General features: G+C 44.5%; 2 protein-coding genes across 3 annotated transcripts; both read left to right on the top strand.

Moving 5' to 3' along the window:
• Positions 1-1,547: 1,547 nt before the first annotated feature.
• LOC123230884 (sperm mitochondrial-associated cysteine-rich protein) lies at positions 1,548-7,741 on the top strand. The gene is made up of 5 exons (XM_044657067.1): positions 1,548-1,631; positions 2,547-2,582; positions 2,757-2,903; positions 3,251-3,409; positions 7,605-7,741. The coding sequence occupies exons 2-5, from the start codon at positions 2,577-2,579 to the stop codon at positions 7,716-7,718; spliced, it is 426 nt and encodes a 141-aa protein (XP_044513002.1). The 5' UTR covers positions 1,548-1,631; positions 2,547-2,576; the 3' UTR covers positions 7,719-7,741.
• Positions 7,742-8,865: 1,124 nt separating this feature from the next.
• ALDOA (aldolase, fructose-bisphosphate A) lies at positions 8,866-14,796 on the top strand. Of its 2 annotated transcripts, none has more exons than XM_044657094.1 (9): positions 8,866-8,962; positions 11,645-11,785; positions 11,885-12,096; positions 12,317-12,371; positions 12,539-12,699; positions 13,588-13,671; positions 13,787-13,961; positions 14,115-14,314; positions 14,510-14,796. In XM_044657094.1, exons 2-9 carry the CDS (start codon positions 11,674-11,676, stop codon positions 14,603-14,605), a joined length of 1,095 nt encoding a protein of 364 aa, XP_044513029.1. In that variant the 5' UTR covers positions 8,866-8,962; positions 11,645-11,673; the 3' UTR covers positions 14,606-14,796. The 2 variants fall into 2 exon arrangements, with proteins under 2 accessions (XP_044513029.1, XP_044513037.1); XM_044657102.1 differs by lacking the exon at positions 8,866-8,962 and adding an exon at positions 10,152-10,264.
• Positions 14,797-16,679: the final 1,883 nt, after the last annotated feature.

Raw genomic sequence — 16,679 nt, 5'->3', positions numbered from 1 at the left:
ATCAAAGAAAGAGATACTCTAGGATTGGAAACACTCAGATGTCTTGTTCCCTCTAGCTGAGTGAGAAGTCATAGAGAGAACTAGAAAGATAAAAAGGCATTTGAAACACTTTAGTGTAGAAAATGAGAAAACACACCTGGATGGGAGAGAAATCACTTATTATCAAAGATATAGAGACTGTGAATGTCCCCAAATATAAGTAGAAATTTTGGCATCACACTCAAGTTTAAAAAAACAACAAAGAAACCAAAATGTAAAGACAAATTCATTTTTATCATTCATTTATTCAAATTTTCTATAAAGAAGTGTCAAAATCCTCTAGATTGGGTTCAAGAACTTAGGGTATTTTGAGGCTAAAGCTGAGGTTGCTGCCAGGGTCTGATTGGAGGAGAAAAGCTGAACCAAGCTAAAGAGTTCACCTAGGAGAAGAAGCAGAATGATAGATTCAAAGTTATTATTCTGCGAAATAGGTGCTATTCTGGTTGGGTGATTGGTAGAATACAACTTGAAGTCTAAAAGACTTGGGTTCAAATCTTCATTAAAGCTTTTCCAGCCTCAGGTTCCTCATCTGTAAAATAAGGATATTAATAGTACCAGCCCCACAAGGTTGTTATGAAGACCAGATGAGATAATGTATATTCAGTGTTTTGCAAATCTTAGTGTGTGCTATGTAAGTGTTGATTGCCACTTCTACTATTACTAAGCTCAGTTGTTTCTGCTATGGAAAGAGTGTAGGTCCCACCAGGACCCTTTAAATTTCAATGATCTTCTGAAGCTAAGCTTCCTTCACTCTGCCTCATTAGGGCTCTATGGATGTCTAAAGATGATCCATCTGAAGGAGTCAAGGGAAGAGTCACTGTTGTGCCTGCAAATTTGAAGCTGAAAACAGTGGATATTTGAGATTTGGAAGGAAAGAAAGATGGCAGCACTGTCCTTCAGAGAAAGGAAAGCAATGAGTATAAAACTGAAATTTCTGAGGATCACACACCATAGGATCCATAATTGAATGGACAGTAGAGATCACTTATCTTGAGGCCCAGTAAAGGGGAAGTGGCTTGCAAAGAATAGTAGCAAAAAATGATAAATAACTGAGCAGGGAGCTGAACCTAGGCTTCCAGAACCCCATCCCCAACGACCCTGAGGAGGACCAAAGGTTCTTCTCTATTTGGCCTCAGTTTTTCCATCTATACAATGAACAACTGAACTAGATTAAACCCTAAATTCTTGTCGAATGGTTACATTCTGCTATGTTTCCCTACCCAACACGAAAATGCAAGCTCAAAGAGAAGAAAGGTTGTTTGATCAGAGGAAGACAGACCATTCTGAAAAAGAACGCCTTCTGGTCTCAGATGCGTTTGCCATCAGCAGAGGGGAGAAAAGAAGGGGAAAAAAAAATCCATGAGAGGCATAAAAGGTATGCTCCCGGGTAAAAAGGGATAAGCGGAGGAATTCTGGGCTTCATCGGCCGCCGTACCCCCGGAGCGTTGGTTGCTATGGTAACTTCGGAAAGCGGCGGGAGGAGGCTACTTTGTCTTGGGGCTGGCGCGCGCTTGGGACTCTAGCTGCTCGGCCGGGGCTTGGGCGGGGGCGCCGCGAGGCCTAATACATATTCACCCGCCTTCTCTGCATAGGTAATGAGGGAGGAGTGTGGGGCGCTGGCTGGGGCACTGAGGTGGGGAAGCCTCCTGAGGCTACGGCAGCCGCGGCCGTTGGGAAGTGCTGCCTGAGGCTGGGTGGGTGGGTGTGTTGGGGCCCGCGGCTGGGAGGTGGCTGCGGGCGTCGTCTGCCCGAGGGGAAATCCAGGGAGGTCCGAGCTGCCCCACAGCCTGGGCAGAACCCACGGGCACGAGGTGTCGTCTTGGGGACTTAGTGCGAACTGATTCCTTCGCCTCCCTGGGCCTGTTTCCTCGTCCCAGTGTAGTGGAGCCCCGGAAGGGCCTGGGGTGGGGTGGGGGGGGGCGGGGGAACGGTCTGGGTCTGAGTCATAATTATCGGATCGGGTATGTTATATGTTCGGAGAGCCATCGGCGGCGGGGCCGGGTAACGGTGCCGCAGAGTCTGAGGAGTAGAGCTAGATTTCCAGCTATCTGTCTTTGTAAGTTTTCTATCCAGGTCTCTCACTTTTGCTCCATATTTCTTTAGTGGATTAGTCAAAACATCACTCTCATTCTCCTCCACCTCCCCTCCCGGCAACTGTAGAAAGAAATAAAGGTTTGGATCTGCTTATCTCTTAGGTTTCTCCTATTAGCTACAAATTCTATCATCTTCTGAGGGGGTTAGGAATTAAGCCTAGTAACAGATGTTTTTGGAGCCGGAGGGGTCTAGGTTTGAATACCAGAATAGACTGTTCTATACCACTTAGGTGGACACTGGCAAGTCTTTTGACTTCTCTAGGTCTCAGTTTGGTCTTCTTGTAAAATGCAAAATGAATGGATTGGACTTCAAGATCCCTTTCAGCATGATATCTAATATTTTATGTATATTTTTTAAAATCCATCCAACAAGCTAGCCTATTATTCTAAGACTCTCCCCACCCTCCCTTGCAGATTCTGGACCATCACAAAACAGCCTGCCCCATGGATGTAAGTCACTGATCCCTCTCTTGTTCCTTAACCCTACCCATTTTGTTCTCCCCAATTTTAGCCCTTTGCTCGGCAAATCTGGCTTTCCCTTGTCCTCTCCCAATTCTATCCACATTCCTCTCCTTTGGGTGCCCTGAAGCACCCACCCTCTCCCCCTTTCCTCCCTATGTATAGCTCTCAGAGGCTTCCTATAGCTCACTGAACCCAGCCCAGGCTCCTGTGGTGAGTGCCTCCTTGCCTATTCCTGCTATCGTCTTCATCACTGTGGTTGTCTACTTGCTGCTGCTTGGCCTGGTGCTGCTGGCCAGACGTTATTTGGTGGTGAGGAGGCACCCAGGGAAGGGAGGGGAAATGGGAATGGGCTGTACTAGTTCAGGGAAGAAGAAAAGGAAGGCTCAGGTACCCTAGTTCCCCAACTCTGGTTTTCCCCCAAAATGCCCCATTCTTTTTCTACTCTGGTTCTTATCCCTCTAGAACCTAATTGTTCTCTTGAAATCTTGCTTCCCTCTCAAAACTCTAGCTTCTTGTTTCTCAATTCCTACCCCTTTCAAGAAGCCAAGAGTTCTTCCCAGGTCCCAACCCTCTTTGGTATGTGAGTTGCCCGTTTAGCACAAGAGGGAAAGGGTTGATGAGGATATCTAGGAATCTGAACTCTCTCTGACTCTTAGGAGCAGGATTGCTGTCTGTCCGACTGCAGAGGGTCCTGCAGGAAGGAAGATGCCCCTGGTCCCTTTGAGTGTTGCCATGGCTATGCTGAAGCCTGTGACTTCCCTCTGCCCAGTCCAGCCCGATGCCTGGATGCCTGCTGTCCCCAGCCCATGGAAGCTGTGAGTGATTCCCTTTGACTCAGAAGTACTTTGCTTATCTTATTTCATCCCTACCTGGCCCAATCTAGTCCTTCTTATCTTGACTTCCAGCCCAACCCACCTACACTTGCTAAGCCCTACTTCTGTCATAAAGATATGTTTTTATTATCTTTACTAGTATCTCTAAGGGAGAGACCCACAGGTTGTCACAAATTATGTTCTACAGCATATCTCTTTATAGTAATACAGTTTACTGAAAAGTTAGAGAATATAAAATCCCACTTGTTTGTTTACTAAGAAAATTTTTATTTAAAAGAGCAAACTGCTATTTTCAGGGGTTTCCAGAAACTATGTTTCCCATGCATATGTCAAAATCATTTAAGACTTTGAAAGAAGTAACAACAGAGATAACTTTGTTAGACCTTCTGATTACTAGTATAAAGTGATACATAAAACAGAGATTTGTATACACACCACAGGTGTTTGCTGCTTTCAAGGATGTCTAGTTCATACAGAAATGGGATTGATAACATAATTCATTTGTTCATATGTGCAGATAACATTGTGTTGATTATATCAAGTCTTTGAAAACTGCAGTCTCCTAAATTTGATAATATAGATACATATAAATGTATAAATCACTTAGAAGAGTTCAGCCTAACCTTCCTCACAGGAGAAAACAATAACTATTGTCCAGACTGTAACATTCCATGGACAACCCAGAGAGGTGTTCCATTAGTATCTACATTTCTTGGACAGACTTTAAATGGACCGGAAAAAGTGAGATGGACTTAGAATTGAACAAGAGGAGGAGGGCAGCCTTTGAGAAATTGGGCATTTCTTTTAATGACATCAGTTTATTCCCTGAAACAAAGGTCCATTAAAAAAACAAACACCAATATTCTTCTGTGATGTATGACTTCACCTCAGGTAATTGATCTCCAAAGAATTAACATTGTATTATCCAAAGGGCAATAGGGAGGTAATTGGTCCGCTGTAATATAATTACTAATTAAGAAAAGTGGCATAAAGGATGTCATCTATGAAGTGAAAGGAAGGTTAGCTGATTTTTTTGTAAAGAAATTGAGGCTAGCCTACTTGCTTTGTTGGTATCTATGTAATGTTAAGAGACATGGAGAAAGACCTCAGCCTGATGGATAGAGGATAGACAGGAAGATTTAAGAACAGATTTACTCAAGATGAAAGAGCATAGGTGGGTGGCAATCTTTCTCAAAAGAGGGCACGCCTACATTGAGAATATTACAGATCTATTGAAGATATATCAAAGTATTCCTAAGGAAAGATAAACCCCCAAGAGGAACATAGAAGAACTCACATTTCTATTTGTTCTTTGAAAGCTGTTTCATAGGTAGATGGCTTTTTCTTTTTCATCTAGAAGACTTGTACAGTATTTATTTAGGATTTATATGGACTCCCTTCTGCCAAAACTATTTTAGGCAACTTACAAAGTTGATTTATATAGTATAGCACCTGTCTTCTACTCATGGCTTGTACTCATTCTAAATTTTATATACTATGGAAGCAAAGAGAGAGAGGGAAATGGAATAACATGATAGTACTCTCATGTGAATATTAACCAGCCAGATTCAGTCTCTAGTTTGCCTCTCCAGAAATAACAGAAAACAAGTTGTAATCAAACTCAACACTTTTTAAGTTTTCTACCCTGATCCTTCTTCATTCTACCGGTATCTCTCTGGAATATTTCTGATCATTGTGGTACTAACTTGATATATATACACACACATGTATATATATGTGTATATGTACGCACATATCCTCTATACTCTGTGTGTGTTACATGTGTACACACACACACACACACACACACTGGAGTCACATGATCTCTCCAGGAATATAATACCTAACCCTGAAACTTCTGATGTGTAAAGGCCATTTTCCTATTTCGGGACTGGGCAGGTCCTTGATCAGGCCCTTTAACTGTGACTGTTACTTAGCTCTCTTTCTGGCCTGCCTTAAACATTTGACCTTTCAAAACCATATCCATCCAGGAAAATTCAGGAGTGGTATAGTGGTGGTGGGTGCCTTACTTCAGGTGGCCTAGATCCAACACAGTCCTAGAGGGAAAGGCAGACAAGGAAGTAGGTGGAATATTTCCCACTTTCTGCTGTTTTCACAGACAAACTGTTCCTACTTCTTAGGAGATGGTCTCTCTAATATGTGTTTCCCTTAGCTAGGAGTTGAGTTCTTTGGCTACTTTCCCAACCTTCTTTGTGCTTTTGAGAGAAGATAAATTAGTTGCCTTTATATAAAGGCAAAAATCACCAGCTAGTTGCTTTTATTTCTATAGGATAACCTGTTTTATTTTCAAATATTTTATTTTTTCAAATCATGTGTAAAAAATTTTGTTTTTTAAAATGTTCAATTCCAGATTCTCTCTCTCCGCTCTTACCCATACTGAGAAGGCAAGTAATTTGATATAGATTATACATGAGAATCTATTTTTAAAACTATAGGCATGGAAGAACACATTGCTATTTTGGTCTTTATATATATATCAACTCTCCTCTCCCCACCATCCTTTAAAAGCTCCATAGCAAAAAGGAAATAGCATTAGACTTCAAATCAAAATATATGAGTCCAGTTTTCTTAACCCTCCTTACAATTGTATCCAATCCAACAAATGTTAACTGCCTGAGTGATAGATGCTTTATACAGCACCATGCCAGGGGCTGAGAATACAAAGACAAAAAAGAGTCCATGACCTTAAGAAATTTATACTCTGCTTAGGGGAAATGATGAGGAAACAGAAAAGTAATACCTGATGGGTTTGAGAAAGAGAAAAAAACACTACCACCTAGGAGAACCAGGAATGATTTCCCATAGAAGATGTCTTGTTCATGACATGAGCCTTGAGGAAAGCTAAGAGAAGGAAGAAGCAGAAGTGAGGAAGACAAGTATTCTAGCTAAGATAGGGAGCCTGGACCCAGGCACAAACTTGGCAGATGGGACACAGAGTTGAAGGAACAGTAAGGAAGCTGGCCAGTTAGAGAATAGAGAGTAACGGGTAGTAGTCTAGAAAGGTAGGGGGCAGGGGCAGGTCGTAAAGGTCTTGAAGGTGCTACCTGAGGAGTTTCCATTTTACTCTAAAAGGATATAGGGAATCACTGAAGGTCCTTGAGTAGGGCAGTGATGTGGTCTGACTTATGCTTTAAAAAATTATTTGGCAGCTCTTTGAAGCATAGATTGGAGAGGAGATATCCTGGGAATCCAAATAGCAGGTTATTGCTGTAGTCCTGGTGACAAATGAAGAAGCCCTAAAGTGAGACTGTGGCCATATGGGGAATGGAAGGGGACAGCTATGAGAGGGGGAGGTAGGATTAATAAGAATTGGCAACTGACTGGATACAGGGGCTGAAGGAGAGGGAAGAGTCAAGGATGACACCCAAGTTGCACACCTAGATTATTGGAAAGGTGATTGTTTCCTCAACAGAAATGGTGAAGCTTCGGTGGGGGGAGGTTGGTTTAGTGGGGAAATAATGAATGCTGTTTTAGAGGTACTGAGGTTGGGAGACATAAAGTACAAAGAATTAGAGATATGTCCAACAAGCAAATGGTGATGCTGGACTGAAGCTTAGGGTAAAATTAGGTCTGGGAGACTTCCCCATGATTGTTATGTTGCCCTGGAGAAAAGACATTTTACTTGAGTTTGGAAGGTAGAAGCCCAAACTGGAACCAATTGAGAGGTAAGTAGGAAGAAGAGGTAGAGGGGCCTGCTTATAGATTGCTTTTTTCTAGAAGCAAGGGCAAGGCATTTTTCCTCTCTGAACCCCAGTTTCCTAATGTGTATGATGCAGATTATAATGCTTATACTGTCAATTTTACAGGGTTGTTGTAAAGAAGGCTTTAAAAAAAAAAACCCTTTTACCTTCTGTCTTAGAATGAATACTGTGTATTATTCCTAACAAGGCATAAGAGTGGTAAGAGCTAGGCAATGGGGGTTAGGCAACTTGCCCAGGGTCACATAGCTAGGAAGTATCTGAGGTCAGATTTGAATCCAGGACCTTCTGTCTCTGGCCCTGGCTCTTAATCCACTGAGCCACCTAGCTGCCCCCCTGAGGGAGCTATTTTCATACTTTGCTTCCTAGGAACTTCTTCCCTCTGAACTTTCATCACCCTTTATCCTCTTTCCTTTCACCATGGACACCCTATTTCATCTTTCTCTCTTCTCCTTCAGGGTTGGGCTCCCCAGTGCCCCAGATGCTGTCCATTGTGTGACTGTGCCTGTGCCTGCCAGCTTCCTGAGTGCCAAAGCCTCAATTGCCTTTGTTTTGAAATCAAGCTCAGATGAGAGTCATTTGCTCAAGATATTGGAACACTGCCTTCTGGAGGACCTGCCTACTCCAAGAACCCAGAAGCATTTCCTAGAAACTGGACCACCATCCCAGGGGAACTCAAAATGGCTTGCCACCTGCCCCCAAGGACTGGCTCATCCTTTTGTCTTCATTGGACCTAAGCATAGAAGAACCAGGCTCTCCTAGGGAAATGCAGAGAGTAGTTACCCCTAGAAGCATTCAGCACCTTGGAGGAAACCCAGGACAGGATAGTTCTCATGTGGGGTAACTTCTTGCTTTCTGCCTCACCTCTACCCCCACTTGTAGACAGGAGGGAAGGATATGGCTCAAGTTAGGGTTGATAGCATTCATTTCTCCTCAGAAGAGGTTGAATTCAAGGCAGAGTTTGGTCCTGGGTCAGTTGTTGGGATTTCAGGGTGACTTTTGTTGTTCAGTCATGTCTGACCATACTGTTCATGGGATTTTATTGGCAAAAATACTGGAGTGGCTTGCTATACCTTTCTCCAGTGGATCAAGGCAAACAGGTTAAATGGCTTGTCTGGGGTCTACACATACTCGGGTCTTCCTGACTTTAGGCCCAGCACTCTATCTTCTGACCCATCTAGCTGCCTCAGGGTAACTTAATAGATGGGGGCTTATCCCCCTCCACTTGTCCACTCCCCATTCTTTCAAGAGATAGGTGTACCCAGCCTTGAAATAGGTACCTATATCTGACACTATTAAGGACCAGAGATATTTTCTCTTAGGAGAAGCCTAAGGTTGGGAGAAGGGAGAGAGAGTTAACACCTATTAGTTTCTAGTCTCCTATCCTTGAGATTTCAGCTCTGTATCTCCTTTGGCAGGCAGAACAGCAAGACTGATTTCCATAGAAAAGGATGGCACCTCAGAACTGCTGGTGAGTGGGAATTGGTTACATATGCCTCTCTTCTCAGCCTGCTTTAGCTCTGTCAACTGGCTCCTTCTCTTTTCCTAGCAGAAGCTTTTCCCTTGGTCACTCCCCCTCCTCTAATTTCTTTCCTCCCCTGTGGCAAGCCCCATCCTGGCTTGAATGTCAGGGGCTTCAGGTTTCCCCTAAAAATAGTTCTCTGCCAGAATAGCAAGGGTGGGGAAAGGGCAGGGGTCACAAGAGAAGGTCGGGAAAATTCCAAGAGGAGGGGGGCTAGTACTATATAATCCCAACCAGGCTCTGCCTGACCACTCACTGCCTAGGCCTGAGTCTAACCCTCCAGACTCCTTTCAGGCGAGTATCATGTGGGGGATAGCTGAGCAGATAAAAAAGGGCTGGGGGATGGGCAGGATTCTTGGGCTGGAGAAAATAACGAAAGGGTGTAAAAAATGAGACCTGGTGAGCAGAAAGTGGTTAATAAGAAGAGTAAGGGAAATGTGTAAAGTGAGAAAGATATAAAATATCAGTTAGGGAAATCTAGATTCTGAAGCAAAGGGGACATATTATTTGGAAACTGGATTGGCAGGCAGATGGTGCAGTATTTGGGAAAGGAATGTGGGTGTTATCCAAAGGACAAAATGACCTTCCTCTTCCCCTTCCCGCCGGCCTTGGACCTGCCTTGCGGTTTACCTAATGCTTTGGGGCTTGGGGCCACCGAACCTCAGGCTAGAGCCGAAGGTTTCCGCATTCTAGCCAGTAGAGGCCTGTTGCTGCTGGCCGCGGCAAGACTGGGCGCGGTCACCTGGCTAGCTGGAGGATTGTAAAGATTGTAAAGAACCTGGGGGGCAGGTGGCGGGGAGGGGGCTTGAGCTGAGCTTTAAGAAAGACCGGAGCTTGGGGGGAGATCCAGATTGTTTGAAAGGGTTATTATTGTAGGTAGCAATATGCAGAGGAGAGGAAACTGGATGGGCATAGTGGTGGGGACAAGTCAGGGCACTTCTCCAGGCAGTTTCTGTCCTACAGAATGGATCCGGGAGGGGAAAATCCCAAGGAAATAATGCTTGGTTAAATCACCCCTATCCATAGTTTCCTCCTCTCCCCTACAGCCTACTTGCTTCTCGTTTTCCTGGAGTCTCCCCATCACCTTTCCATATTAATCCATTTTTTTCCTGTCTGTTGCTTATACACTCTTCCCCCATCTTCTAACCCCTCGTCCTACACCAAAATAGGGGCTGAGTCACGCGGTCTTAAACTGGGGTGGGAGCAGCTGCTTTGGGGGAGGGGGGGTCCGACCGGAGGGATGTGGTTCCAGTCACGTCCGAAGGTGGGGCCGGAGCCGGAGCCGACGATTCTCCCCCTCCCTTTTTTTTGAGCCCCTGCTGCCTATGGTCAAAGGCTCTCCCCCGACTTTAGCATCCTCGCTCGCTGATTGGGTGAAAATAGCTTTCTCCACCCCCTCCACTCCACCCCAGCTCCCCCCCCGGAGGTGGCGCGGTCTCTTTAAATGGTCAGACTCCGCCTTCGCTCCGCCCCCTCCTGAGCTCAATAGGCAACGTTCGCATTCGGAAAGCGCAGAAGTTCGGCTCCCGACCATAAGTGGTCTTCTTCCTGCCGGTAAACTCACCATCAAGACCGGCAGTTCACCTCTGAGGCCAGGTGAGCGTGGCTACTGGGGCTGGGAGAGCTCGGGCTCGGAGGCAAGGAGGAGCGCCCGACAGGACCCCGCGCGCGTGCCCCAGCCCGTGCTGCCCCTCGGACGAAGTGCGGTGCTGGGAATGGGCAGGTCGCTGGTCCCCTCACCCCGCTTCCCGTCTAAACCCCAGCCTGCAGTCCTGCTTTCTGCGCAATGCGACAGCCGAGGAGGAAGGCTGAGTCATGCGGGGGAAGGCGCGCCCGAGAGCAGCTCTCCGCAAGGGTGGGGGATAGTGGGGGAGGGGGGGTTCTAGAGCCCAGCCCGAGCTGCTGGTGGGAGGAGGGCGCCCACCCCCCTCCATGGCAGGGGTGGGATGCGAAGGGACACAACTATGGGCATGGATATGTTTCCCTGGTATGCCCGGGCAATAACTCTCTTCGGAAAATGTAGGAGGTGGGTGGAGGGAAACCTGTCTGAAGGGGAATTCCCTTCGAGGTTTGCTATCGGCTCCCATAAATGCCTTCCTTTTGATCCTATAGTTTTTCTTATCGGAGTGACCTTGAACCACCCAGCCTGCAGCTGTGGTTGGAATAAGGGAAGGGAGCATTCTAGAGGGAAACAGCCTGGGATCCTCCTCCCGGAACGTGTCTATCTTCCTGCTTTCCCACTTCTTAGCTCCTGTAGGAGTCAGCTGACTGGGAATGATGGAAGGCAGAAATGTCTTCCAAAAAAAGCTCCTAAAATGGAGGGCTGAATTCTTGCCCTTCATAGGGATCATAGGCCTAATGCTTCTTATCACCATCTGCGCATTATGTGGAAGTTTCCCCCAAGCAGTTAGGGGAGAGCAGCCTGACCTTGAAATGTCCTTGAGGGACATACTGAGGAAATGGGATATAAAGGAAGAAAACAGACCAGGAGTTTAGGAAAACTGTTCTAGATCTGGAAATTTGAATTTGTCTGCTTGATGGTGACTAACCTTTGCTATCAAATACCTTTTTCTGTTTTATCTAGGGTAGGGTTGTTTTTTTTAACCTGAGTCTGCTTCTTTACAAATGAGAAGATTGGAGAAGATATTTAATTGGTCCGGTTTAGGTATATAAGCAAGGTGACCTTCTAGCTGACAAAGAATGTGCTAGAGGGGCCCAGGCTATTTTTCCTGGCCTTTTCATTGTTTTCTGGACTAATCAGTTCTTGTTTTCTGCTCTAGCAACCACACCCTGGTCTTAGGTCTCCACCCTAGATTTAGGAAAGGTAGAGAGAAGTTTAGAAATGGGGAAGTCCAAATAGAAATACATGGACTAGGGGGAAAGAGAAGTTGGGTAGCAAGAATGATCTGACCTTGAATTACACAAACTTATGCCATGACTACAGAAAGATCTAGCTTATACTTTATCTTCACGCAGGAAACTACCAGTACAGCTAAAGAAAAAACATGCCTTGCCAATTCCCAGCATTGACACCAGAGCAAAAGAAAGAGCTCTCTGATATAGCTCGAAGAATTGTTGCTCCAGGCAAGGGGATCCTGGCCGCAGATGAGTCCACAGGTACAAAGGAGTGATTGAAAGGGGCAGAATTGGAGTGGGGGAGGGTGTAGCAGCCTAGACCTCAAGATGACACCCCTCTTCAACCCCCCCCCCCTTCAGGCAGCATTGCAAAGCGGCTGCAGTCCATTGGAACTGAGAACACAGAAGAAAATCGCCGCCTTTATAGGCAGTTACTTCTGACAGCAGATGATCGAGTGAACAACTGCATTGGAGGTGTCATCCTTTTCCATGAGACGCTCTACCAGAAAGCTGATGATGGTCGTCCCTTTCCCAAAGTCATAAAGGCCAAGGGTGGTGTTGTGGGCATCAAGGTAAGGAGATTTAGGGGATGAGTTAACATTCAAATAAAATTCTTAAAAGTGCCAGCTGCTGAAGTCAGAATAAGTGAAGTAAAATCTCAGACAGGAAGAAAAACAGGAGGGGAAAAAAATAGATGGGTCCAAATGCAGTGAAGGTAGGGTAAAGAAGATATGAAAGAAGCAGCACTATAAACTTTATATTCCCTCTTCTCATCCTTCTCCTATATAATAGGTGGACAAAGGTGTAGTGCCCCTGGCAGGGACCAATGGGGAGACTACCACCCAAGGTAAGAAATGAAAAAGACTGAAAAAGGCTGGCCATCTCATGAGGATTTCTATGCTTTGACTCCCCATCTAAACCCTAGTGCTCTTGGTTATTGCCTAACAACTGCAAATGGGCGGGTAAGAGGGAAAGTGGGGTGCAGCATTTTGGACTTACTGTCTTCCCTACCAGGTCTGGATGGGCTAGCTGAGCGCTGTGCCCAGTATAAGAAGGATGGGGCTGACTTTGCCAAGTGGCGTTGTGTACTGAAGATTGGGGAAAATACACCTTCTCCACTTGCCATCATGGAGAATGCCAATGTGCTGGCCCGATACGCCAGCATTTGCCAGCAGGTAGGTACACTCTTTGCTTTCCTTTGGCATAACCTATTGTATCCCCTTCCATTTTTTTTTATTAAAAATTTTTTTTTAATTTGGAATATTTTTCCATGGTTACATGATTCATGATTCCCTCCCACCCTCCCAAAGCTGACAAGCAATTCCACAGGGTTATACATGTATCGTTGTTAAAAACCAATTTCCATGTTATTCATATCTGCAGTAGAGCAATCCTTTAACATAAAAACCCCAATTATATCCCTAGCACATGTGCTACATGATCGATCACATACTTCTCTAATGTGTTTTCATTTCTACAGTTCTTTCTCATAAATTCCTCTGGATTGTCCTGAGTCATTGCATTGCTCTAGTAGAAAAAGTCTATTACATTTGATTTTGTGCCACAATGTATCATATCAGTCTCTCTGTACAGTGTTCTCCTTGTTCTGCTCTCCTTCCACTTCTAAAGAATGTTAGCAAGATGTTGAAAACAGTCTTTCAACTTTCCTTACTTCCTCTGTCAGCAGCTGGTACTCAGTTCTCCAGTTTGAGTCCTCAGAAGGCAGATACCCTGAAATATAGAGAAACAGAGAACTCTGAGGCAGCAGTGAGAGGGAATGGTAGAACTTAGCAGATTTGGAGACTTTTAGCTTTTACCCTAGCCATATGAGCCTGGTCAAGTTATTATGCTTCCTAAGCTGGTCCTCCCTGTAAAATAATATTTTTAATGTCATGAGTGACAGGTTGGAAGCAGATAACTAACTCTTCCTGAAGCCTAAATGTTTTGAAATTTAGGGAATTCAAGGTTTACCCCCTTGTCATCATAAAGTCTACACCCCTAATTGTTCAGGTGGTGAGTAGCAGGTTGGGGTTGTCCTTACAGCTTTGTTCTTTGCTTTATAGAATGGCATTGTCCCCATTGTGGAGCCAGAGATCCTCCCTGATGGAGAACATGATCTGAAGTGTTGCCAGTATGTCACCGAGAAGGTCAGAGAACTGAGGAATTACTGGAGGGTGGCTGGGAGGGAAGTAAATCAGGAACTTAAAAGTGCTAGTGATTTTCTAATTCACTAATTTTTTTGTTACCTTTCCATTTCTCTAGGTTCTGGCTGCTGTCTACAAAGCTTTGAGTGACCACCATATCTATCTGGAGGGGACCTTGCTGAAGCCTAACATGGTCACTCCTGGCCATGCTTGTACCCAGAAATATTCACATGAGGAGATTGCAATGGCAACTGTAACTGCTCTTCGCCGGACTGTGCCTCCTGCAGTCACTGGTGAGAGAAAACCTTTTTCTCCTTCAGCATTACCTATGACCTTTTTCACCTTTGGTTGTTACTTAATGTTCTTTTCATATCTAGTTTCAATAAATATTTGTTACCAAAACTTCCTTTATATGCCATTTGATCTCTCTTTTCTCCCTTCCATAGGTATCACCTTCCTGTCTGGGGGTCAGAGTGAGGAGGATGCCTCCATCAATCTTAATGCCATCAACACCTGCCCCTTGCACAAGCCATGGTCCCTGACCTTTTCTTATGGCCGAGCCCTGCAGGCATCTGCCCTCAAGACCTGGGGTGGAAAGAAGGAAAATGTCCAGGCTGCCCAGGAGGAATATGTTAAGCGGGCCTTGGTAAGACAGGCTAAGGGAAGAGGAACCAAGTTGAGGGACCTTGTCAGGCAGGATTCTGGGGTCAGGCCTGGGGAACAGAACAAGTAGTCTTCAGTCCCTTCTGCTGGTGGAAGGTTTGTTTTTGCTGGGTCTTTGCTGTCATTGTGGGTAGGATTCAAGACTTTCTCATTTTTTTTTTTTCTTTCCTTTCACTAGGCTAATAGCCAGGCTGCTCAAGGCAAGTATACTCCATCTGGAAAGTCAGGAGCTGCAGCCAGCGAGTCCCTCTTTGTCTCTAACCATGCCTACTAAGTCAAGGCCTTCCATCTGGGTATGCCCTAACACTCCAGGCCATCCCTCACAGTCCAGGAAGAGGCTGAGATCCCAGAGCTTTGTGCTGACCTCTCCCATCACTCCTAACTTGTGTGGTGTTGTTGCTCTGTGGTGAATCTAGTGACCCCTCCTCGGCCCACTTTTTCCAATAAACAACTATTTAACAAGGAGTCTAATGCCTGTGATGGGGCTGGGGTAGTTTAATGGTTTCCTTTTGATGGGTTGCTTGAGTTTTTATAGATGTGTGTTGCCTTATCTGAGCAAGGGGAACCAATCTCTGCCCTGAACAACAAGAAAGTCATTCATTTTGGTTCACCTCCCTGAAGGCGGGGTGGGAAAGAGGGTTGTAAATAGAAAATGGCTGTTTTTAATAGTTCAAATACAAACTCTAAATTAGCTGAGAAGAGGAAAAGTCAGACTATATATAATCTCCCCAAGCTTGTATATACATGTAAGTACTCATTTTGTCAGCCTTCCCCCTCAAAACAAGGGGGAATATTGGATATATGGCTCACACATGAGAGAACTGCTGTTTTGGGGGCTCTCAAGGATTTATTGTCTACCTGAGAGCTGTTCCTAAACATTCTGATTTGTTCTCAGCACTGCCTTGGGCATAAATATAATGGATCTCCCCAGAAGTCACTTGTTGGTGATATATATCCTAAAGTTTTTTCAGCTTCTCTCCACCCCCACCCCCACCCCCATCAAAAGGTATTCCCAATCACTGCCCTTAGATATCCCCATAATGTTTGAGTTTTCCCCCAATAACCATGATTTATACTGGTAGATGAGATTACCAGGGAATTTTGGAACCATGTCAAAGTGAACAAGGTTCATACTTGGAACATCTCAAATTAGATGGCAGATGTCTGCCCCTTTCATTCCTCCAGATTGCCATAGTAGAATTCTTGTTAATTTTCTCTTAACAGTTACTTGCTCCCAAACATCTTTGAGCCAGTTTCCACCCTTTTCCTCCTACATTAGTGGTCATGTGAATAGGAGAGAGCTGCTATCAGCTTCTCTGCCAATGGATGGAAAAAGCGGCAATTTGATGTGGTAGAAAAAAAGTACAAAAAGATTTGTAAGAAGTGGCTTTGCCACTTGCTATCTATCTGATCTTGAGTAATAAGGCTTTTGCAGAATAGACTTCTCTGGAAGAGACTATGGAGAACACTTGGACTAATCCCTTCATTTTACAGAGGTGACACTGGAGTTTGTCACTTTGGCTTTTAGCACTATGATAGGATATTCATTTCTTAAAATGCTGTATAGAGGATTTCCTGATTTATAAAATAATAGCTCATTTCCCCCACATTTTAAAGTTGATCCTGTTCCAGTCCTTATAAAACCTACCTCCTATGATTTTTTTTTTTTTGGTAACAAATCCATTGTCATTCTGCCTAGAATCCGAGAAAAAAGCTCCATGATAAATTTTTTTTAAGTTTATTTTTGCCAAATTTAAGTCTGCATATTTGTAGGTAAACATTTGTTTTTATTAGGCTTGACAGAATTTTCAGAATCACATTCACCAACATCTATAATATGTCAACACATTTGGAATACTGTTTTGAGCCTCACAACCTGGTAGACTAATAAAAGACCAACTGAGTAAGCAAGTGGTGAGACTAGAAATTGAAATCAATTGAACTATATTTAATTCAAAGAGAAGAGGTTCCAAGGGCAGAAATAGGGGTAGTGGAAGTTTTGATAACTATAGCTTTAACTTTTTTTTTTAACTAAAACTATTAAAAAGTAGGGAATTGGGAAGTCAGGAAGATTTCTTGCATCCAAATCTGGCCTCATAGTAGCTATGTTGACTTTGGGCAAGTCACTTAACTCTTCCTTAAGAGACTGTCTCCTGAAGTGTAGTGGTTTCCGTTAGCATTTGAAAATCTGATGAAGGCTGACATTTGTCATGAATTTTTTACAAGGAATTCCCGATCCGGCAGGATTTGGACCACATGATAAAATCACAGTAGTTTAATTCTGCTTTGGGGCCCAGGGAGGGAAAGTTTGGCCAAGTTCCAGGAAGGAGTAGTAAGTAGAGTTCAGG

The sequence above is a fragment of the Gracilinanus agilis genome, chromosome 1 (genome assembly GCF_016433145.1).
Source record: "Gracilinanus agilis isolate LMUSP501 chromosome 1, AgileGrace, whole genome shotgun sequence".
NCBI classification, from domain to species: Eukaryota; Metazoa; Chordata; class Mammalia; order Didelphimorphia; family Didelphidae; genus Gracilinanus; species Gracilinanus agilis.
Note: the sequence above shows the minus strand (reverse complement) of the source record. Positions and strands in the feature narration are given on the sequence as shown.

Coding starts and splice junctions, on each gene's coding strand:
- LOC123230884 (XM_044657067.1), top strand. Junction 2,904..3,250: donor TGGCCAGACGTTATTTGGTG/GTGAGGAGGCAC, acceptor TCTGACTCTTAG/GAGCAGGATTGCTGTCTGTC. Junction 3,410..7,604: donor GTCCCCAGCCCATGGAAGCT/GTGAGTGATTCC, acceptor CTTCTCCTTCAG/GGTTGGGCTCCCCAGTGCCC.
- ALDOA (XM_044657094.1), top strand. CDS start 11,674: ATGCCTTGCCAATTCCCAGCATTGACACCAGAGCAAAAGAAAGAGCTC. Junction 12,097..12,316: donor GTGGTGTTGTGGGCATCAAG/GTAAGGAGATTT, acceptor CCTATATAATAG/GTGGACAAAGGTGTAGTGCC. Junction 12,700..13,587: donor ACGCCAGCATTTGCCAGCAG/GTAGGTACACTC, acceptor TTTGCTTTATAG/AATGGCATTGTCCCCATTGT.